The 22,814-nt window shown below is 48.2% G+C and overlaps 1 protein-coding gene across 2 annotated transcripts in view; it reads left to right on the top strand.

The window, feature by feature from the left end:
- Nucleotides 1-9,687, top strand: part of ALKBH3 (alkB homolog 3, alpha-ketoglutarate dependent dioxygenase) — a 34,836-nt gene extending 25,149 nt beyond the window's left edge. For both annotated transcript variants that reach the window (XM_021684755.1, XM_021684754.1), the window contains exons 9-10: nucleotides 8,362-8,460; nucleotides 9,218-9,687. In XM_021684755.1, coding sequence (XP_021540430.1) covers nucleotides 8,362-8,460; nucleotides 9,218-9,310 — 192 coding nt within the window. In that variant the 3' untranslated portion in view covers nucleotides 9,311-9,687. The remainder of the gene's footprint in view (nucleotides 1-8,361; nucleotides 8,461-9,217) is intronic.
- The last annotated feature ends 13,127 nt before the right edge of the window (nucleotides 9,688-22,814 follow it).

The raw sequence follows: 22,814 nt of genomic DNA, 5'->3' as shown, positions 1-22,814 counted from the left end.
GAAATCCCTTAATATCTGTTACCATCTTGAGAAAACCCTTTGCTTGACTCTGCAGACAGTCTTATATCTGGGGTGGTTTTTTCTTTGTTTGCTTGCTTTTGAGGCACAAATTCTGGAATAAGTTTTCTATGTCTGCAGTTTCCCTTTCCTTGCAACTGAACTACTCTTGAATCACCCGCTCTGTAGATCCATCCCCACCACTTTGCTAATATACAGATGCCACTGTCTGAAAGAACCTTTTCTCAATCATCATTCTGTTCTTCCTTGTAATATTGGTCCCTGTATTGAAACTCTCTGCTTGAAACTCAGTCATCTCTCAGCTGCCTTTTCTGGCTGGAATACTGTGTTATTTTAGCTACTCTCATACTTTTCTCATTGCTATTTCCCTGCCTCCTTTAAGGATTTTTCCTTTACATTCACCCCTACAATATAGACATTCCAGGTTATCTTTAATTTTGTTATTTTTGTTTAAATTAGTTTTTAGGAGATTATGAACTGGCTATAGATTATACATGCCAAATGGGCAAGGTCCATTTCTGTCTTATTATGTCCCCATTATTTAGCACTGTGTGTGTGTGTATTTGTGTATTTTGGTTGAATAAGCTAATAAACATGATTTCATTTGTTCTTATGGCTTCAACTGTTATGTCTGTAGGTGGAGTGACTTCTGAATCTCTTATCTCCAGCCTTTTATCTCAAATTCAGGTCATCACTTGTATGTGTTCACGGGACATTTCCACTTATTTATTTGGTGGGGAGGGACACTTCCACTTATGACAGCACATGTGACTTCTAACCTGAAACTATAAAATCAGATTTATTATTCTCTCAGAAAACTCCACAATTCCACCTGCTGATAAGTCCATTTATATTCACAATATCACTGTTCTCTTGGTCAGGTTCACATGTAAGTTATTTTTATTTTTTAATTCTTTTTAAGATTTATTTATTTATTTCAGTGGGGGAGGGGCAGAGAGAGAATCCCAAGCAGACTCCCTGATGAGCATGGAGCCCAATGCAGGGCCCCATCTCATGACCCTGAGATGAGATCATGACCCAAGCTAAAATCAGGAGTCAGACACTCAACTGATTGAGCCACCCAGGCTCCCCATATGTAATTTATTTTTAGTTCTTCCCTGTTCTCTTAAGTATTTCAGTTCCCAAATCTTATTAATTTGTTCTTGAAATGTCTGAAGAATTCATCCCTCTCCTAGTGACCATCTTTATCCCAGGCTCTATTTACCACATGTCTAAAATACTAAAATGTCTTTAATTCCCATCTTTCCTCTCTCAGTTCTATCTGATACCCAGATGCCAGATATTGTTAGGAACAGGTCACTCTCTCCCTGTCTCCTCTCTCCTCTGTCTCACAAATACTAATTGAGCACTTACTATGTATCAGGGGCTATGCTCAACTCTGAGGAGATAGCAATGAACGTGGCAAATATGCGGCCCACCCTCATAGAGGTCTTAGGAGGTAGACAGTAATCAAATGAACAGAGAGAAATTACAACTTGTAGTTAGAGCTCTGAGTTTGGATTTTATTCTGAGTTCAGTAGGAATAAATGAGGTTATGACATGATCTGGTTTATATTTTGAAAAGATCACTCGGGCTGCTGTGTGAAGAATAGTTTGAGGAGAGGCAAGAGTAGGAGACTAAATAGAGGGTGGGAGACCCAGTGGTAGACTGCTGGTTTGGACTAAGGTGGTGGCAGTGGGGATGAAGAGAAGTGGATGAACTTGAGGTGTGTTTTTGAGGGTGACCAATAGAAGTTGCCAATAATATTTTAGATACAAGGGTAAGAATCAAGAATGACTCCCAGGTTTCTGGCTGAGTAGGTGTTGGATAGAGGTGCTGTTTACTTAGATGGAGGAGGAGCAGGGATTTTTGCATTCGACTGTGGTCCTGTTTAAGGAGGATTTGTAGATGGAATCAAGAGTTCCTTCTACATGCTAGGTTGGAGAGGCCTGAGACTTCCAGGGGGAAGCAGGCCACTGGCTATCTAGGTCTGTGGTTCAGATGACAGGCTTGTGCTAGAAACATCACTTGGGAATTGTCAGAACAACAACAGGAAAGTGATGATGATAAATACCAAATGTGTAGTGCTGACTGTGCCTGTCCCTGTTCTAAGTGCTTTATATTCAGCCCTCCAATAATCCCACAAAGTCGATACTGCTATTATCCCCGTTGTACGGACGAGGTGGCTGAAGCACACTGTTAAATCACGCAGCGTGGCTTCGATAACTGATTGTTGAATTGAGTTAGAACTAATAATGTAGGTAATATGGAAAGCTATGGAGTCACACATCATCATTCAGAGCAAGAGAAGAGCTAAAGAGGAGCAGAGAGCCAAGATTGAGCTCACTGCTTTCATCACTTTGTTTTCCAACTCAGAAGCCTTTATTTGCTCCTACTGGAACAAAAGATAAAATGTCAGCTCCTTAGTCAGACTGTCAAATCTTTACATAATCCGTGCCCAGCCTACTTGGGTGTCTTGTTCCCTGTGTGATTGCACCACTCCATGAGATCATCTCTCTGCCCTCCCTTACACTCGCTCTCCTCCTTCTCGTTAACTTAAGTCCTCTCCAGCATTCAAGGACCCCCTGTAGCCTTGAAGCCTTCCCTGATGCCTCCAGTGCAGAAACCAATCATAGTTACTGCATGTCAGGTGCTTCCTGAGAGCTCAGGAAATGAGAAACAGGTAGCAGGCTCCTACTTTGTTCTTTCTGGTCATTTGTGTTTTGTTTTCATCAACATCTTAATAAAATGATGGAAATGTTTTAAATAAGTAGCTCATCTACTTTTAGGAGGATCAGAGATGACTTGGAAAATCAAATGTCTCACTGTAAATTGAGATCATTAATTTGGAAGTATATTTTGCTTTGAATGGCCATTTGTGCTTGAGTTGGGTCACTGAGATTAAGAATATATACTTGAAATTGTATATGTGTCCTGAGCTTTTTATCAGGCACTACTGTGTGGAATGGCAAAGCAGGATCAGAGGACCCCAGCAGATGACAACTGGCCTCGATCGGGAGCTTCTGGGCCAGATAGGATGACAAGACGTGGGCATAAGAGGAGTCATGATGGGTCCATCAGCAGCAGTTGGGCAGCTCTTGAAGTGAATCTGGTTCTCAGACTTGTTTATACTGCTTAGTGTTTTTAAAGAGATTCAGTTAGGGCACCTGGGTGGCTCAGTTGGTTAAGCGACTGCCTTCGGCTCAGGTCATGATCCTGGAGTCCCGGGCTCGAGTCCCGCATCGGGCTCCCTGCTCAGCAGGGAGTCTGCTTCTCCCTCTGACCCTCCCCCCTCTAGTGTGCTCTCTCTCTCTCTCATTCTCTCTCTCTCAGATAAATAAAAATAAAAAAAATAAAGAGATTCAGTTACTTGCCAAAATTTATAACTCAGGAGATTTCACATAAAAATCCCATTTATCAGCTTCCCTGGAAAACCCAGAAAATCAGACAACCCTGAGGGAACAATGAGCTAGAGCTACACCTGTCTGCAGGCCCCATGCTCTCTGGTTGTCCATGATCCCCCCTCCCCACTGCATTGCATCCTGCCCGCACTCCTCATTTATGCTACTTGCTGGTGTTTGTGACCCTTACAGGTCAGTCAGGGTGCCATGTAATTAGGACAGGAAATGTTACGGGATTTCAGAAGGAATAGAGATCACTTTGGAGGACACAATATAGTGGAAAGAATATAAGCTTTAGAGCTAGGCAGTCTAAGTCCAAATACTAGCCCTGCCTTCCTCCTGCCAGCCTTCTGCCTTAGAGATGTGCTTTCCCTCCAGCTCCCTTTGCTTATGATAAGATGGAAAATATCACCTCCCTTACAGGGTTGTAGTGAGCATGAGCAATGATGTACATAGAGTTCCTAACATGCCTGGCACCTGGGCAGCATACACTGTGGTTGATCCTGTCCAAAAAGTCTGGCAGGATGCCTTGGTTTAAGTATTTGGAAAATGTTATAAAAAGAAGCCTTGGGGTGGGGGTGGGGGTGGTGGAAGCCAAATTCCAGGTAGATTGAAGAGTGAAATCTAAAAAAATGTAAACCTTTTTTTTTGTTAACCAAAAAGGAAATGCAATTGTATATTTAACTTCCCCCAGGATGAGAAAAGACTTGCTAAGCATAAAAACCATGAGGGAGAACCAAAGAAAGGTCAGAGTTGACTCTGAAAGTTTTTGAGCTACTCTGTGTTAGGTATCAACATAGTTAAAGGACAAATAGCAAATGAGAAAAGTATTTGCAGAAAGTATGACAAAGGGTAAATATCTCACTATCTGTGGTTACAGATCAATAAGAAAAATACTAACGTCTGTAGAACAATGGACAAAGAATGTGAACACAGAATTCATAATACAATAAATGCAAACGGCAAATAGGCGTGTGAAAAAATGTTGAACCGGGTTAGTAGTTAAAGAACTCTCTGTTTGAATAATGAATTGTTACTTTTCCACTAAATTTTTTTTTCATCATTGTCAGTTGGTAATGTTCAGTATTGGTGATGTGACTAGAAGATAGGTACTGTAGTATTTTCCTGATGGAATTATAAATTGTCACAACCTTCTTAAGAAAGCGGTTTGCTACTATAGGTCAGACTGCTTTAAAGTTCGTATCCTTGGATCCAGTCATTCCATTTTTGAGAATATATCCTTAGAAAAATACTCAGGAATGTTTTGCCCGGGATCTACTTGTAGTAGCCTTTTCCTTCCTTCCTTTCTTTCTTTCTTTCTCTTCCTTTCTTTTCTTCTTCTTTTTTTTAAGCAGTATGGGTGTATTAAAATCTCAGTGTCCAGCAGTGTGTACCTCATTGCTATATTCTTAGCATTAGCACAGTGCCTGACATATACGGTGGTCAAAAAATATTTGCGAGTTTAAAGAAGGAAAGATATGTTCATATAAAGGAATATTATATAACCCCATTTCTGAAATACCGTACATCTGAGATGTAGAAACATACTCACAATATAATGTTCAAAATGTATAGTACATAATTCTATATAGAGAATGTTCCCTGTACATGCATTGCATGAATTCTGGATGATAGGATTATGTTTTCTTGGTGCTCTTCCTCATTCAGCACATATTTATTGATGTGTGTGATGGGCACTGAGCATATTTCAAAAGGGCAAAACAACATAGTCCTCTGTTCATGGAGTTTAACAGAGAGAAGGAAGGCAGGCATCGAACCAGTGATTTCCATGTGTCATTTACTTTAGTGAACTTGTGTCACTTTTATTCTGTAGAGAGAAAAACTCTGCTGATGATGATTTTCAAGCACTGATTGTTGGTTGTAATTTCTAAGACACCTTTTTAGGACAAGAAAGGAGCAGTTACATGAAAAATCTACGTAGAGCTTATAAAATGTGAAGTTACCTTTTCAATGAAAACAAACATGTTTAGGTTTCCTGTCTGTTGAATGGTTAGTAATGACAGAACGACAAATACACCCAGACTTTCCCCCCTAATAACCATTTTTCTAAAGGAAGCCAAATAGGCTTGTGTCAGGAGGCGGAGGTGGGGGTATAGAACTTCAGGAAGGCCCAGCACTCCTTGGGAATCATAATTGCATGTTTTAATGAACTGGCTGTCCTTGGGGAGGAGGGGAGAGTGTTGATCAGAATTAATATAAAAGTATGTATTTTTTGCTTTTTTCATCTACTTGTGAAATTTCGTGTGGAAAACCAAATCATCAACAACAAAACCCACCCTGTAGACTGATTGTGACCCTAAAAAGCCTCTTTTTAAAAAGTAAGCTCTATGCCCTATGTGGGGCTTGAATTCACAGCCCTGAGATCAAGAGTCACATGCTCTACTGACTGAGCCAGCGAGGCACCCCTAAAAAGCCTCTTTTTACTGGGATCATGGATGGAAAATTTTATCCTAAGCCATGTTTTTTTAGGGGTGTGTTCTGTTTTGTTTTGTTTTGAAGAAAGACCTGAGTAAATCAAAAGGGTCACAGAGCTGTGTTTTGGTAACTTAACCATGCTTAATAGCTGTGAATGCACTCCTCTAAACAGTCTGACCCTTGCTTCTAGCGTTGCTTATCCATTTATCAGTTTGGGCCTTTATGCACAGCCACGTGAGCTCCGCTGGCCTTTTATCTGCTTCCTAAGTGGAAAAAGTCTCTGTGTGTCTTGGTTAAGTTAAAGGGTGGCTCTGGGGTCTGTTGGCACTCTGTCCTCAGAAGGACACATTTGTGAGCTCTGTGTTGCCTTAGTAGAATCCCTTGCCCTCTTTTCTATCTCCTACAGATTAGGAATGCACTTTCTGAGCCAAGGATGTTGGAGGGGACAAATAGCAAGCAGCAAAGTGATGACATCACCTCGAATAGTGGGTGCCCTGGGTATCGCTCTCTTTTGGGGACTGATCAAGAGTAGCTCTATCCCAAGTGAAAATTCTCCCTCTTCTGCTTTTAGGTACAACTAAAGATTATATTGGATGTATGTTTAAAAGAAACCTGAGGCTTTCTCTCATTTGAAAAATTCACATCTTAGGAACATAAAGTGAAACACGGCTCTGTTGAACATCACTTTCCATCAGGGCTGATATTTCCCCTTTGCATATGGAATTCTCTCTCGCTTGCTGGTTCTATTCCCGCCATGTGTTTCCAGGCAGAATTACAGTGCTCACCCCTTCTCTTCCACTGGCCTTGGTGCCCCTTCCTTCCCAGGAATGTTTTTCCCGTTCGAAGAGTTCTTGGTCTCAGGATTGGCTTCATGTCTGGTTCAGCGCCTTTCCTCTCTATTTTGTTTTGCGACCCTCCTTGTGTCTGTGGTTGAGTTACAGAAGAAGGTCCCACCTCACTCCCTGAGGATGCAGTATACAGAGGGCAGGAGAACACCTGCTCCTCGCTATGTTGAACCTTGATCTGGTAACTGACTTTACAGCTTAAATCAAGAAGCCTTGAGCCCTCTAATCTCATGGATGATGCACTCCCTTCTGGTATGTTTTCTCCAGTACGACGTACATCTCCTTTGGTTGGAATCCTTTTTTTCAGAGAGCCGCCTTTTGCTTCACTGAGATGCAGCTGGACCACCTGAGGACAGGGTCATCTTCCCACTGCTCCCTGGTTGGCTGAGGGGTCAGAGGTTAATGCTTCAGCACTTACTTGCTACTGGAGAAGAAAAGGTGGCAGGCACAGTTAAAATCAATCACTGAAACCAAAAGTTATTTCAAACATTGCTTTTATCTTCTGCCTGTAAAAGTTATGACTGTGCTCCACAAAGACACTGCCAGGGGCTGGGACCTGGGACTTAAACTGTTTGTGCAAGTTCATTATTGTTTTGATTTTGATTTTCCTGAGGGAAATCATTGTAAATAGTTGTGTTCTCAGAGGCACCCCTACAGTAATAAACATAAACACAGTATTGCAGGGAAATCAATCCTGCAGTAACCCAAATGCAATCCCTTGCATCAGAAGTGAAGTAGATGAATGGGTGGATCTGCCCAGAATGGAAGAGGAAAGATCAGGAAGCTCAGGTCTCAGCTCTTGACAAGCTCTTTGTCAACTGCGAAGGAGGAGTGACCCCCACCTATTGGCTGTTTTGCAGGCCGTGCCTGAAGCTTCATTAGAGTACTGGACATGAATTGACTTTGGGCTCTCTGGAAGAGAGGGGCAGTGTAAATACAAGGCATTTCTATCTGAAGTGCTCAGGAGTTGTGACCTACGCTCCAAGGCTTAAACAGCCAGTCTCAGTTTGCAGCCCTGTTCTGGTCAAGCCAGAGCTCCCTTCTTTAAGAAAATCTTGCTGTTGACTGTTCTGGAAAGAAACAAGAATGTATCTCCAAGACACCAGAGGAGCTATAGGAAGAGTCGTAATCAGTTTTAACATAGGTACCCATTAGTGAATTAGCGTGAAATGTAAAAAGGCGATGAGAATGTACCACACCATGTCTTGTTTAAAAGCCCATTTTTTCCACACTGACTATGGCAAAACACAGAGCACAGCATAAAGCAGATGTAAAGAGTTCTTGTATAAATGACTTCACTTCTTCAAGGCCAGAATGGGCTCTTCTGCAATGTTAGATGCTGATGACAATAATATCTGGCACTTACACTGTACTTAATATGTGCCAGTCTCCAAGTGACTTACACAGACTGCCTCTGTGGAGGCTCACAACAGCCCTGGGTGGCAGGTCCTGTTGTCATCTCCATTTTACAGATGAGTAAATTAAGGTAGAGAATGGTGACACAACTTGCCTAAGGCCAGACGGCTGCTGTGGGCAGAGCCAGTAGATGAACCCCTACAGCCTAGCTGCGGAGGGGTCTGCATTTCTTGACCACTATCTGGTTCCATTGCATCTTGATCACACAAGCAAACAATGTAGTGCAATGAATGCTGTTTTCTAGGAAGAGAACGGAGACTACACGTATGTGGAAAGAGTGAAGATACCCTTGGATCATGGGACCTTGTTAATCATGGAAGGAGCGACACAAGCTGATTGGCAGGTGAGAACATGCAAGGAATTTGGATTCACATGGAGGCAGGGCCCTGACGGCTTCTGATTATTCATTTATCTAGTAAATATGGTGAAAAGCAAGTTGCTTTTATCATGAGCAAGAGGCGGTACAGTGATAACCATTTTCAAGTTTTGATTCTGACAGTCAGAATGGACCTCTGCAGCAGTGCATCCAGTAGAACTTTCTGTGACAGTGGAAATAGTCTGCATCTCTTTAAGTCCCCAGGTAGTAGCCACTGGGCACACGCAACTATTACTGATCTTCTGAGATGTGGCTAGTGTGTTGAAGGACTGAATTTTTAATTTAATTTAAATTCATTTCAGTAGCTTCAGGTAGCCAGTGGCTGGCTATTGGGCACAGCTTCTCACCTTAGGCCGTGCTCTTCTAAAGCCAGGTCATCTTTAAGGTGTGCAAGTTCATGGAAGAATGCTTAGCATGGGAGCAGAATCTCATGCCTGCCTTTGGTCTCAGTCATTTATGTGTTGCCTTATGAGATTTGGGAAAATGGCAGGAAGCTGCGAGGAAGAACAACAATTAGAAAAGATAAAAACAAAACACCTCACTGTGAGGGCGCTGGCTTATCAGAGTGATTGGGGGGCGGGTTTGCTTCAGAGAAGAAAACCTTTCTCCACAAGACTTCAAAGAGCTTATTGATGCTCATGGGGGGTTAAGGAATGACGAAGTCAAAATATGTCCATGTCGTCATAAATTTGTTTATGTCAGAGTTATTTATATTTCCGTTTAGCATCGAGTGCCCAAAGAGTACCACTCTAGAGAACCAAGAATAAACCTGACCTTTCGGACAGTTTATCCAGACCCTGGAGGGGCGCACTGGTGATGTGAAATCTTAGAGAGAAGCTGTGCTGAGATTGAGCCAAGCTTCTGCTGTGAAGAAACTTCCAGAGGCTGGTCCAGCTGATCTCGTGGGGTGGCTGTTTGGAAGACAAGGATGAGATTTGCTTCCCAGCCTTGGAGTCCTATTAAATGACAGCCAGCAGTTCATGTTCATACTATGTTTACTGCGGGAACAGTACTCCCTAATCACATCTTGAAATCACATATCTTCTTTAGGCAAATTAAAAGCTGTTGTGGCTGTGCTCACGGGTGATTCTGTCTGTAAGCAGTTTCTCTCCTGCCCTCCCTGCTTCATTTGAGGCAACGTGAATGGGCTTTGCCTCCAGGGTAAACGTGCACGTGTTTGTTCCTTGTGACTTCGTGAAGTAGGATATAAATATGTGTCAGCAACTCTGGAGCCCTCCACAGGCAGACAGCTGCCGAAACCCAAACAGAGGTGGCCTCACAGAGCCTCGTGGAAGTCTGCCTTGACTCCTCAACATCTTGGCTTGCGTGCTTTTGCAATGGAAAGCTGCATATTCTGGGAGCACTTTATTTAACCGAGTCTCCTTCCTGGGACAGACCCAGACAGGTTACAGGCCTCTGAAGAAAGAGTGGAGGCTGTGTCCTGTAACCCAGCCATCTTTAGGCAGCCGCCTGGATACTTGTAATACGAGAGAAAACTGTCCCCTCAGAAGGAGAAGTTAATTGAGTGATGTCATGAGAAATTTAGGCCGAAGAGCAGCAAATGTCCTGCTAGTGACAGCTGTCCCACGTAGATGAGTTTCCCCTAGAGAATGACTGGAGTCATTCCAGAGAGAAGCCAGAGAGAAGCAGGAGCAATCCTGTGGGGATAGACTCAGTTACCTAATAGTTGTCTTTACCTGAAGTTCCAGGAGCCCTGTGACGAAGGCTGTCTTCTGACTCAGTGCTCTCTTAGACACAAGTTCCCGAGATTCGACAGTTAGTCCATGATGTCACCAAGGTTCCCAAAACAGAACAGAGTGGCTGCCCTTTCTTGCATCATAAAATCACGTGTCTTCTTGACCTCTTGACTTAGGAGCACTGTGCTGCTGGATTGATTCCAAACCAAGATAGGGAAAACTCGAGAGAAAATGGAATCAAATGGATGAAAACAGGGCAAGAGAGTTAGTTTCCATAGCTGCCTGCTGCGAAAACGTACAGAGCCTTCTTTTGATCTTGTTTCCGTTCCATGCTAGAAGACGAATGGCCTCGGTGATGGTGGTCAAGTGCCAAAAGCTGGCCAGGCTCTTCCCCAGAACTCAGATGCAACACCAGGCCTGGCGGTCCCTGCCTTCTGACAAGCTTTCTGGCTTCTTACATTGGGGTTCCCCCCACACTTTTTTTTAATGTTTTGCATGTGGATAGCTCCTTTCTGTAAGAAATATTAAATGCTTTATAAAATCTGAGCATCACAATAAGCCTTTCAATGAGGGCGATGCAAATGGCCATAAAAATCAAATAAAACCTCTAATTCCGAGCTGTTTTCCTATTAAACAAAACCTGGCCAGGGTGGTAGAGCCAGCTTCAGTTGTGAGTTTGATGCATGACATGGGGAAATTCCTCTCGCACAGACGAAAGAACTGGTAGATGGCTCCCAGTCTCACGGCATCCCTCCTAATGTAGGGTCATGGCCTTCTCTTGTGTTAGCTGCACATTTGATCTCTTCACTCATCACGGCTATGGCTGTCGGGGAAATGAGTTCCTGCTCCCAGCCCACAGCCTGAGCCACTGGCGGGACTTCTTCAGCTTAGAGCAGCAGTCTTGGCTTTTGTTTCTTGCTGCCCAATGCTAGGACTACCCCCCCACACCTTTTTTAAAAAAAAAAACAACTAATCTAATCTCCCTTTTGAAATGACAAGTAGGTCCTTGCCATGGAGTTAAAGGACAGGGTTTAGGACTGCACAGAAATTTTCAGAACCTGGCAAAGGATGCTCCGTGACTGCACCAACCCGTTGCTGTCTTTTACTGGCCGTAGATCTTAACTAGGAATTAGGGGCTGAGCTACTTTGCCAACATTACTTGTAAAGCAGACGCAGCAAATACAACAATGTAGCATGAAGAAAAACAGCTTTAGTTTTTTGCTGCCCTTTTTTTGAGCTTTAATAACCAGCCAAGAACTGTCCTGGAAGCTTTTTCTATGTAATCCTGTGTCCTTCCTAACAGCCTGGCAGGAAAGAGATGCTCTTCCCATTGCATAGAGACCAGGCAGCTGAGCCCCCCAAGAAGGGTTAAGTGATTTAATATGACTTCAAAGCAGCAGAACCAGAATTCAAACCACAGGTGAATCCTTAAACTGTGTACTTTTTCCTCTGCCATGATGAATTTAGGCAAAGTAGTTTACTGAGCATCCCTGAGAGCCTGAACCTCAGCACTTGCTCCTGCAGAGCTGGCCACCCAGCTCACCCTGGGACCCCACGGGCAGAGCTGACTACCAGGCCACCTTGTTTGTCCTCTGGCTTTCCTGTATGTGAGGGCAGGCATCTGTATCTCCTCTCTTCCTGATCATCACTAGCAGCTCCTAGTCAGAAACCATGTTGCCAGCTGGACTCATAATTGGCCATTTAACTAAGGAAGCTCATTTTGAGGGGACAGAATCCAGTTTCTGGCAGGTTAGATAAATTCTCATCCAACCTTCCTGTGACCCAGAACAGTGTTTCTTGATCGTATCCCAGCAGACTCTCTGAGGTGGATGCATGGTCCCGTCCTCTCTTCATGCTTATCTGTGAGTACCTCTGGGGGCTCTGAATGGCACCCAAACTCAGCATCAGGCTTCTTCGTGATACTTAACAACAGCACTACTGAAGTCAGCAGACAGCCCAAAGAAACAGGTCGGGTTGTACACTACAAATGTCTTGACGACAGGCAGCTTGCCTCAGAACAGTGTGCATCCAGCATCAGGTTGTATCCTCCATATGGAAATCATGATCCATGTTGTTGACTAAACCACTGACCACGGTGGAATGGACAGCTCCTAATAGGTTTAGGTCACGGCTCATAAACCTGACATTTCCTTGTGGCACTCATTCTCTGCGTGCTCCATGGCTGATATGACCTTGCCCTAGTGCATGGCAGGTCTGCCTGGACCTGGTGGGCAAGTGGCACGGTCTCCTGAATTGTGTCATGGCAACCCCACTGGAGTGAAGTGGGTCCTGCCCTGAGCAGAACGCTCCAGTCAGAGGACTGTAGAGAAATCCCTGACACATGATAGGTCCCTGCCCTGCTGGGAATACTTCTTCCTTGAATTCTGGCAGCTTTTACTTGGCTGCAGAATGTCCAAGACCCACTTTGCCTTTTCTGGTCATAAACACTTGTAAAGTGTTGAATCTGAAGTCTTGATTGCTTTATTTTTCTGAACAATGCTTTTGAAAAAGCCAAATGTTTCCATGGTGATGCATTCTGTTTGTTTAAATCTTTACTTATACATGGTTCCACCCACTCGCTCTCCTCAGAAGGACCTGGTCTACAACCTCTGCCCCCCTTCCCATTTTCTCTTTGGAAAGAACCCTCATGGGAGGCCCAGTCAGTTTTGTGCTGCTGGAATCCAGTCTTAGATATGGCAATTCCTGTGTCTGAGGGTCAACAGGGAAATGACGTTGATGTTTATTTATTAAAGTGGAACACAGACTAACGGTGCCTTTTCCAGCTGGCTTAGTCTTGCTGCGCCAACTTGCAAGTGCCTTTCCCAGCCTGTGCACAGAGCCCCCTGTTGAGCTAGGCTATTTTTCATGTTAAAGCTGAGCGAGGGGCCTGGTGTCAGAGAGCATTATAGGAGGACAAGGATGAGTGAGGCAGGACATTTGTAGCCAGCATTACCGAAAAGATTGCTTTCTCAGGTGAGCCGACTCTGTGCTGACCAAGGTATGTGTGACAGCGTTGTCATTACAGTTAAGTCTGTGCTGTCACGCACCCCCCACACACACACTCCCTGAACACCAGGGACAGTCCCTTTTCTCATGGGGCCTCCCCAAGTGTGGGCATGTTCAGGCAGGATCCTGGCCTCTGACCCCACTAGCTTTTAACTCTGGACACAGATGATAGGTTTCTGGATGGGAAGGAAAGGTGAAAGCCAGAAGGGAGTTGGGCCTGTGTTGGGCCTGGGGGTACCTGGGTGGCTCCTTTGGTTAAGCATCCAACTCTTGGTGTCCACTCAGGTCATGATCTCGTGGGTCATGAGATCAGTCCCTGCATTGGGCTTGGCACTCGGCGCAGAGTCGGCTTGAGATTCTCTCTCTCCCTCTCCCTCTGCCCCTACCCCCACTCTTGCACTTGGGTGTGCACGCGAGCGTGCTCTCTCTCTAAAATAAACCTTAAAACAAAACAATAACAACCATGTTGGGCCTATTACATCCCTAATCTGATTTCTTCCTAAAAGTGACCCTAATGAGGTCAGTGTTTTGTTTTTTAATCAGGTGGAGGAACATGTACCTAGAGGATGATCAGATCCTGAGATCTGGTGTCCCGGGGTGGGCTGGAAGAGGCCTGCAGGGCTGCTTGTCAGCAGGCCTTCTGTGTTGTCTTTGGGCTTTCCCCAGCCCTGGCCCCAAGCATGGGGGACAGCTGCAGCCAGAGTCTCCTGGGGCTGGAAGGACTGCTTTCTTGGTCCCTTCACCGGAAGCAGCATAGAGACCAGTCGGAGCCTGGGAGCTTTTCCCCTGGGGCAGGAGACAAGAAGTGGGCTCTGGAGGGGCTGTGTGATCAGGTTACAGTTAACCGCCTACTGCATGCTGAGCAGCATGTGTGATGATCCAGATGCCCCCTGAAAAGGCCATCAGAATGCACCCTCCTGGCTAGATGTGGCCAAAATGTTTCCTGCTGCAGGTGGTTGCCTCCCCCTGTCCAAGAGGGCTGCCTCCCCCTGTCCAAGAGACTAGGGCAAGAAGCCACCCTCCAGGCCCTTCTACAGGTGCTGTGATGACGGAGTCTGTCCCTATGCCACTTGTCCCCACCCTGCCATTCTTGTCTGTACTTGGAGAATGGCATGGGTGGGGCCCTCTAGGAGGGGAATCCACACGTCCAAAAACAATTCGGGTTGAGGGCTGTATCCTCCCTGCCTAAAGAATGTGGGATGGGTGCATAAAGATGCCACAGGGGTGGGGGTGCTTCCCAAACTCTGGCCCAAGCATGTTCAGGCTGCAGACCTGCAGTCCGTTTTCTCATGGGGCCTCCCCAAGCAGGACTCAGGAGAAGTGTCATCCTATGCCCTTGTTGGTTAGAGAAGACTTTTCTGGAATGTTTCCTCTGAAAATGTCCAAGGGATTAGCCACTCATTTCTTCCCAGCACCCTCTCTCTGACAGTAGCTTTTAGTTTCCATTCACCTGCAGTGAAGGGGAAAGGAAGACAGCTAGCCCAGAGGTAAGAAATTAAGGGGGAGTCCAAATGTCTGACTTCCTTCCCATTACTCCCGTCTCCTCTAGTCTGCCTCCTCCAGCAGCCTCCTGCCTCGTGCTGGGAGGAGCTGGGCCGGAGAGGAGAGCAGTGAACTCTTGTGCGTGCCTTGCCCTTTGTCTCTCAAAGTACCATGAGGGTGTAGGTTAGGAACTGCTCTCCCCATTGGAGGAAGCCAAGGTCCAGAGGTGCTCATTGCAGGGGCACCCAGCCAGTAAGGCAGAACCAGCATGAAGACCCGTATTAAGTACCTAGGCCATTGTTCTTTCCACCACTCGGAATCTGTGACCTCCTCTGAGATTTCTAGCTAAAGCAGCACCTGGTGACAGGAGGGAACATGGACACAGACAGCCCAGAAAGTACACTGCCTGTGGGGCAGGCCTCCAAGGAGTGGTATTGACCGTGTCTGCGCCGCACCGGCCAGGTGGCTCGATACATGGCAAGAGTCCCTGCTGCAACTGGAGGTGGCCTCCTCCTGCCGAAAATAGTGCAGGCCAAGGGGTGCCTGGGTGGCTCAGTCGTTAAGTGTCTGCCTTCGGCTCAGGTCATGATTCCAGGTCCTTGGGATCAAGCCCCCGCATCGGGCTCCCTGCTCGGCCGGAAGCCTGCTTCTCCCTCTCCCACTCCCCCTGCTTGTATTCCCTCTCTCGCTGTGTCTCTCTCTGTCAAATAAATAAAATCTTTAAAAAAAAAAAAAAAAATAGTGCAGGCCAAGCCCTGCACCAGTGATGAGGGCAGGGAGCTGGAGAACTTCAGGCAAGAGTGGCCTAGGTCCAGCCTTGCGAGGGGGCGTGCCGCCTTCTCCAGTGCTGCAGGCACGGGGGTGGGATGGGGGATTAGGGAGCAGCCGTGACACCCCACACCCGGCCCATTCTCCACATCTGTCAGAATTCCTGCCAGAGCCCTTGTGGAAGAAGCCTCGGCTTGAGCTCACAGACCGGGGCTTGAGTCCCACTCTGCCCTTTCTGGCTGAGTTACCTTGGGCCAGACAGCCCGCAAGCCTATTTCCTCAGCTGCGCAGTGGACACGGGAGCAGCCACCCCTCCGAGGTCTCGCGGGGGTCAAGATGGCGAGTGTAGCACTCCTGACAGTGATGTGCTTAGTAATGTCATGTCGTAGGTGGACCGTTCCACACGCCCTACTGACCCCAGCCCTGAGCCTCCCGCTGGATGAGTGATTCTTCGGCAGCTGACCATGGCCCTGTGACCCTGCCTTTCCTCTTGGCAGGCTCCCTGGGTGCCCACACCTCGGTTGCCGTCCGCCAGGGGAAAGGCCCAGAAGCTTTGGGAGGAGGGGCAAAAAGAAAATTGCCCATGAGCGAGGCTGATCATATTAAGATCCAGCTGCACTTAAGCGTCTCCTGGGAAGGTCTTCAGACCAAGCTGATGAGAGCTCCCAGATGCCAAAGTGGCCTTGCGTCAAGGCTCCGCTCACTCGTGGCAGCCCCGCCACATGCTCCCCAGGTGATCGGTCTCCTAATGCACCGTCCCTGGCCTCATTCCACTGCCTCTTTCCCCTCGGGGCAGTGTTTGACCTTCCCCAGCCCCGGGGCCAGTCAGGCTCAGGCGCACCCCTGCCAGTCACATTCTTTTCTTGTCCTTGCTGGCAGTTTCCAAATTCTGTACAGAACACCTTGGCCTGGAAGATTAAACAAGATTGCCAGGGTGGAATTCTGTGTAAGACTAGGGCTTTTATGTCTGCAGATTGTGTATTAGATGCAGTGGGGAATATATAAAAGGAGGACACGATCCCTTCTGTTACAGATAGAAGGGAGCCAGCGTGGCTTTCATTTTCTTTCTCAAAACTAGTTCTTATTCCTAACTACAGAAGGAGTACGTGTTTTTTGCAAGAAATTAAAAAGAAAGATAAAAAGGAAAATCCCTTGTAACTTTACAACCAGAGACAACAGCTCCTCACATTTTGCAGTGTATTTTTCCTACATACTTGTATCCTTAAAAAAAAAACAACTTCATACTGAACTCATCATTTTGTAGCGTTTTCCTATTTATTAAGAACGTGAGTGCATGACATTAATTGCTGTCCCATAACATGGCTCTGAATGGTTGCATAGTATTGTATATAGTTGCTGTGTTGGGTAAACCAGTCCCTCTATGTTGGATGTTTAGATCGTTGTTGATGTCGAGGTGGTGTTTGCTATTATTAGTAACTGTTCTGTTGGTTTGGGAACGCAGGAGAGGGGATGCTGGGAGGCAGGGTGGTGTCGTAGCAAAGAGCCCGGGATTTGGCCTCATTCAGACTTCAAATAAAAAGAACAGGTAACGTTTTTATAGAGCCTGGGTATGGTGCCAGGTACATATATTAACTCATGATTCATTAACCCTCACAGCAGCCCAGGAGCTATTTTTATCCCCATTTTACTATTCAAGAATCAGAAGCACCACCCCACCACTTACGCGGCCGTCCTGTGGCTAAACCTTTGTGCGTATCTATTACTTTTTCTTAGAATACATTCCTAAAAGTGGGGTCCTTGCCTGAATTTGGAAGGCTGTGCCTAGCTCTAAGGCCTTGAATCGATCGTGTAAATGGCTTTCCAAAAAGGTGGCACCAACTTTTCTCCTCCTGCCACTGGTGTCTGAGCATATCTGAGAAACTCATGCTGTGCTTTGAGCGCCAGTAACAAGCCAGGCCCTGCACTCAGTATTCTCCAGAGCTTCTCTCCAGGAAGGAGAAGCTGTCTGTGCCCCGCATGGGGCAAGCGAGCACTCAGGACATCTGGGCAGCATTAGCATCAAGGTCGGATGTGTCGTTTGTTGAGAAACCAAGACACACGCTTGAAACACCTCCATGACAAGGTGACTGTGAAGCGAGGGGCCCAGACAGTGAGGGCTGCAGGGCTGGGAGGAGCAGGAGATGTAATTTGGGGTGGTGGTCAGGAAAGGCTGCCTGGTGGAGGAGGCCCTGGAAGAACGGGGAGGACTGAGAAATGACCATGGGCGTCCTAGGTGGCTTATGTCCAGGGGCGGGGGGCAGTGAGCTGGAGGAAGGACAGTGAGGGAAGGAGAGGGGCCCGGATCGGGCCTGGGAGCCACGGAGGGCTGGGGACAGTTTTCAGGCGGGAGTGAGGGGTGGGGCAGCAGGTGGGAGGACCCACGGGGCAGGAGCCCAAGCAGAGAGATGGGGACCCCCAGGAGAGCTGAGGAGAAAAGATGTTGGGTTTTTTGGTGCTGTTATCACCCTTTCTCGCTGTGAGTGCTGAAGCAAAAGAAAACCAGACACAGGACTCAGCTATGAGGTCAAAACACCAGTGTTCTTACTGATAAGCGGGATGGGAGACCTTGACTTAGAGCCGTGATCACAGTCAAGACTTCTCGCTACTCCTTCACCGAGTCTAGGGGCACCCTGTTTGGGAAACAGCACAGCCAGCCCTGTCTCTACCAGTTGCCAACCCCCCTGAGCCTGCAAGGAAAGAGATTCCCCCAACCCAGTTCCTCGTCCCAAGCTTCCCTGTCAGAGAAGTCTGTGCTGCTCTCTTGGGGAAAGAACGGGCCTCAGGAGAAGGGTGGGTGCTACCTTTCCAGTGTTCTGCCCTCCTCAGAGTGGGGCAGTCCTTTCCTCGTTGCAGGGTGAAGTGGGAGGTGCTCGCTCCCATCCCCTTGCTGTCGTCTTCCCGCCCAGCCCAGGATGCTTTGGGGGAACATCTGCCAGGAATCAGCCAGGCAGGGTAGTGCCGAGGCATACATGTCGGGTTCATATAGACCTGCTTCTAGAACAAGGTGCTCCGCTGACGGCTGCGTGGTCTTTGGCAAATTCCTTAGGCTGAGTGTTTCCACCTTTAAAACAGGGTTGTTTTAAGAATGGAGTGTGATGGGGCGCCTGGGTGGCTCAGTTGGTTAAGCGACTGCCTTCGGCTCGGGTCGTGGTCCTGGAGTCCCGGGATCGAGTCCCGCATCGGGCTCCCTGCTCGGCGGGGAGTCTGCTTCTCCCTCTGACCCTCCTCCCTCTCATGCTCTCTGTCTCTCATTCTCTCTCTCTCAAATAAATAAATAAAATCTTTAAATAAAAAAAAAAAAAAAAAAAAGAATGGAGTGTGATGTGTGTATCTAGGGCAGCTGTTACCAGTAGTGTGTAGATGTGAAGGAGAGTCCTGGGGCCTGGGGGCAGGGGCGGGCCAGGCTCGCACTGGGCCTTGGGCAGGTCTCATTGCCAGTAGTCGGGTCTAGGACAGGCCTTAGGGGAGAGAGGGGCCAGCATGGTCGGGAGAGACCAGGGAGGTGGCTGCACAGGGGTTTGTGGAGGCAGGTGGGAGGGAGGGCAAAAAGGGCCCTGGTTTTGGGCTGTTCCCATAGAGAGGGAGTCGGCGGGGAGGAAAGGAGGCAGGGAAAGAGCCCGAGTAGGAACAGCCTAGAGAAAGAAGGGCCTGTGGACGTTCTGTCAGAATACCCCCACGTGAAGCCCTGAATTCTTCCTACTCTAGCCTGGGAACAACATAGGATAAGAGTGGCCAAGGCTGAGAATGTCTAAGGTTGAAAGATGAGCAAGAAGTCAGGCGTCTGAAAGGCAGCATCAGGAGACGGTTCTTGTCCTGTGTCTGGACTCTGGGCCAAGCCTTTTCCTGCCCTTGGCCCCAGGTCCGCATCTGCAGAATACAGGGGTTGAACCAACTTAGTGTTTTCTGGAGCTTTTTTGACTAGAACCCATGGTAAAAAAAAAAAAAAAAAAAAAAAGTTTACACACACACACACCCTGTTTAAAACTAAAGCTTCATGAAACAGAACTTTGTTACATATGTTTACTCTCCTGTTTTCTGTACTGTTGTGTATCATTAAAAAATGTTGGCCATGGCCCCCTAACCGTTGGTATGGCCCACTAATGAGTCCCGCCTGTTGGTCTGAAAACACTGCCCCAGCTCATCTGGAAGATTCCTTTCTCTTCTGGCAGCCTGCAGTTCTGTTCCATTTACTCTGGCCTCACGACCCCCATCAGCCAAGCCTTTGTGGTTTTCTTCTCTGTATCTGCAAACAGCGGTTTCCAGCCTCAGGTGCCGGAGACTCTTGGACTGGAGGTGTTGGAGTGCGCTGCTCTGAGCGGCCTCCCACCCGAGCTCACGGTGTGAGGCCCTGGTTCATCCGCCATCTGGCCGGGGGCTGCCCGCTCTGTCTTGCATCCTGGGGGCATCGTGAGTGAGGAGGGGCGCCCAGGCCTTCTCCTGCGTCTCCACGGGAAACGAGTGGGCTTGGATGTCATCCACACTCCTCTCCCTACCCCACCCAGCTCTACTGCTTGGCCCACAGGACACCAGTCTTCTTTCTGGAAGAGCTGCTGGGGAGTGGAGCCTGGCTCCCAGTTAGAGTTCCAGACTCTTCCCCGGGCCCAGCCCTCTTCATCCTGTCCTTCCTCCCACTGAACCCCTCCCTGGTCAGGTTCAGGAGCCACTGCCATGGGAATGACTGACGGACGAGAAGAGCTTTGGCGACTGGTGGACCTGGGAGCAAATCCCCGCTCTATCTCTGGGGGGCTCTGTGACCTTGGGAAAGTTCCCAAACATCTCTGAGCCTGTTGCCTCAACCAAAGCTTGGAGATAATAACACTTACCTCAGAGGCTAAGCTTAAGGGTGCAACGATAGGTTCAGAGTGCTTTGTGTTTGTGACTGGCATGAGGGAGCTGCTCAGGAAAAACTCATTCCTTTACATCCCATCCCTTGGGTGTCTGAGAGAGAACAGCTGAAGAAATGGCAGCTGGTGCCATGAAGAAAGACAGAGGAGATGCCTTCCATGGCCGGTGACAGGCGGGGCAATGTCAGAGAGAGGCTGCCTGAAGTTGGGTACCTGGGAGTAACTGCCCCCCCCCACACACACACACACCGCACCATGTCCACAACATGCAAAGAGACTGGGGCACAGCAAGCATCTCATGTCCACTAGGCAGCCCGAGGCCGTGTCTGAGGAGGAAGATAGGCAGGGCTTGAGGAGAACAGACTCTGGGCCTCCAGAGTGGGCCAGTAGCTTTTTACAAGACTGACAGTGTGCCCTGTCCCAAGGCCAGACTCAGAACACATTACGTGAAAGGGCATCTTTTCAGCACTAATTTCTTGGAATCTGTTTAAAAATCCACCCTCCTACAGAGCCAGTTTTACCTCAGTATGTTTTAATAAATCATCTAGTTTGGTCCAGGAGGATGGGGCAGGCACGAGGCTTCCACAATCACAGAGTAGTGAGAACTTACTAGCAAACACCAGAACCAGGGTATCCAAGCAAGCAGTCTTGAGTTGCTGTTTGCTTATTCTCGTGCTGTTGCCTATTACTAAGGCTGCAGGAAAGTCATCTCTGCAGGCTGTCTCCAGAGCCCACAGCACTTTCCTGTTGGTGCCCACCCCCTCCCGCCATGCTGGGGAATAATTGAAAGGTAGATGTAAGCCAAGCTGGAGACAGGCCCTAGGATACCTCTGTCCTCCGACTCTGCGCTTCCAGGGCGGCTGCTTCCCAGAGCTTGGAAAGCAGAGGGGGGGCTCCTGGGCACACTGGCTCTCGACAGCTGGAGAAACTGGGGCTCCCACAGCCCAAGGCCACACGGCTCCCATAGCAGAGGCCAGGAGACCCTGTGCAGACTTCCTTATGCAGCTGGGACTCGGCAGTGCCCAGGCACCCCACTGACCTCCTTGCCTCTGTGTTCCTGGCCAGCTCCAGCTGCCCTCTGGTCTGTTTTGGTAATAACCCGAAGACTCTCCTTCCAAGGCTGGCACTTTAACCCGGGAACAGAAATAAGTCCCCGAGGCTCGCTTCAGGGAGCACCTGAGGCTGGCTGGTGGTTCGGTAAAGGCAATAACAACTTCTCCGGATCTGAGGCTGCAAACCCTGGCTTTATGCTTATTAGCTGGGGGAATGTCTGTGGGCCTCAGTTTCCCTGTCCATATGTGAAGGGGGTAATGCCAGATGGGCCCGTTCCAGAGAACCTGTCTTCCCTGAGGACAGTGAGGCGGGAGTAAGGTCCAGGACTGGGTTCCATCCCGACTCTGTCTCCTCATTGCTACTTGGTGTGGGAACTTGTTCTAGTTCCTGCCCCTTTCTGGGTCTCTTTGACCTCATCTCAGAAGATAGCAGAGATATCCCTGCTTTAGCCACAGAGAGGGAGAGACCCGCTCTGCAAAGTTCAAGGGCCACAGATGATGTGGGATTCCATCCTTATCCCTGTAGTGGTTCTCAGACCAGTGGTCCCTGGAGAGGGACACTCAGAGCTGCAAGAAAGCGTATAAGAAAAACAGCAGTACAGCCTCTGGACGGCCCCAGCTGTGCCAGGAGGCAGGACCCCCGCAGGGAGATGCGCTGCCATTCGCCACAGCAGCAGAACCAGGCCTATAGGCTGGGCATGAATCGTGGGAGCCTCCCTGGGCTCTGGCTCCTTCTGAGTCCCTAAAAGTCTCCCTGCCGCCACTCCAGCCTGACACTCCCTGGGGCTCATCCTGAGAGTGGAGGGTGCCAGGGTGCCTCCCCTGGTGGGACCAGCTCTGCCCTGCCAGTTCTGGCGGCCTGCCTGCCCACAGCTGGTATCCCACTGCACCGTCTACAGGGAGGCCCAGACTAGAGAGTGCGCTCATTGCGGCGTGAATGGGGCCACTGGGGCTGCTGGTGCTGAATTCAGGCTGAAGGTGTGAGTTGGGGATATCATGGGGGGTCTCCCTGGCTCCTCTCCCTGCCTCTCTCTGTCTCTCTCTCTCTGTGTCTCTTGGGCTCTCTTTCTCTCTCTCCCTCTCTCTCTCCCTCCCGTGCACACCGACACCCCCTCTTGGAGCTTGCCGGGGATTGTCATGGCAACCCTCCAGCAAAATTATCAAAACACTTTTATGCTCACACTCGTACCAGACGAAGTGCTAATTCTGATTGAGGCAGAAGCAGTTGGTGGGATGCTGAAGTCACAGGCTTTGTATGGAAGGCTCGCCGGGGGGCAGAGTGGCACCAGAAGGAAGTGAGGGTGGTGGTCAGGAGGCAAGAAAGGTCCCACCACAGGGGTTGTGTTTGTTGCTGACCCCTCCTCACCCCTTATGCCACATTCACATTTGCATTCCACCTACACACACCCAGATGCATGCACACAGTGTGCGCGCGCGCGCGCACACACACACACACACACACACACACACAC

The sequence above is a fragment of the Neomonachus schauinslandi genome, chromosome 11, assembly GCF_002201575.2.
Source record: "Neomonachus schauinslandi chromosome 11, ASM220157v2, whole genome shotgun sequence".
NCBI lineage: Eukaryota > Metazoa > Chordata > Mammalia > Carnivora > Phocidae > Neomonachus > Neomonachus schauinslandi.
The sequence above is the reverse complement of the archived record's forward strand: the minus strand, read 5'-3'. Positions and strand labels throughout refer to the sequence as shown.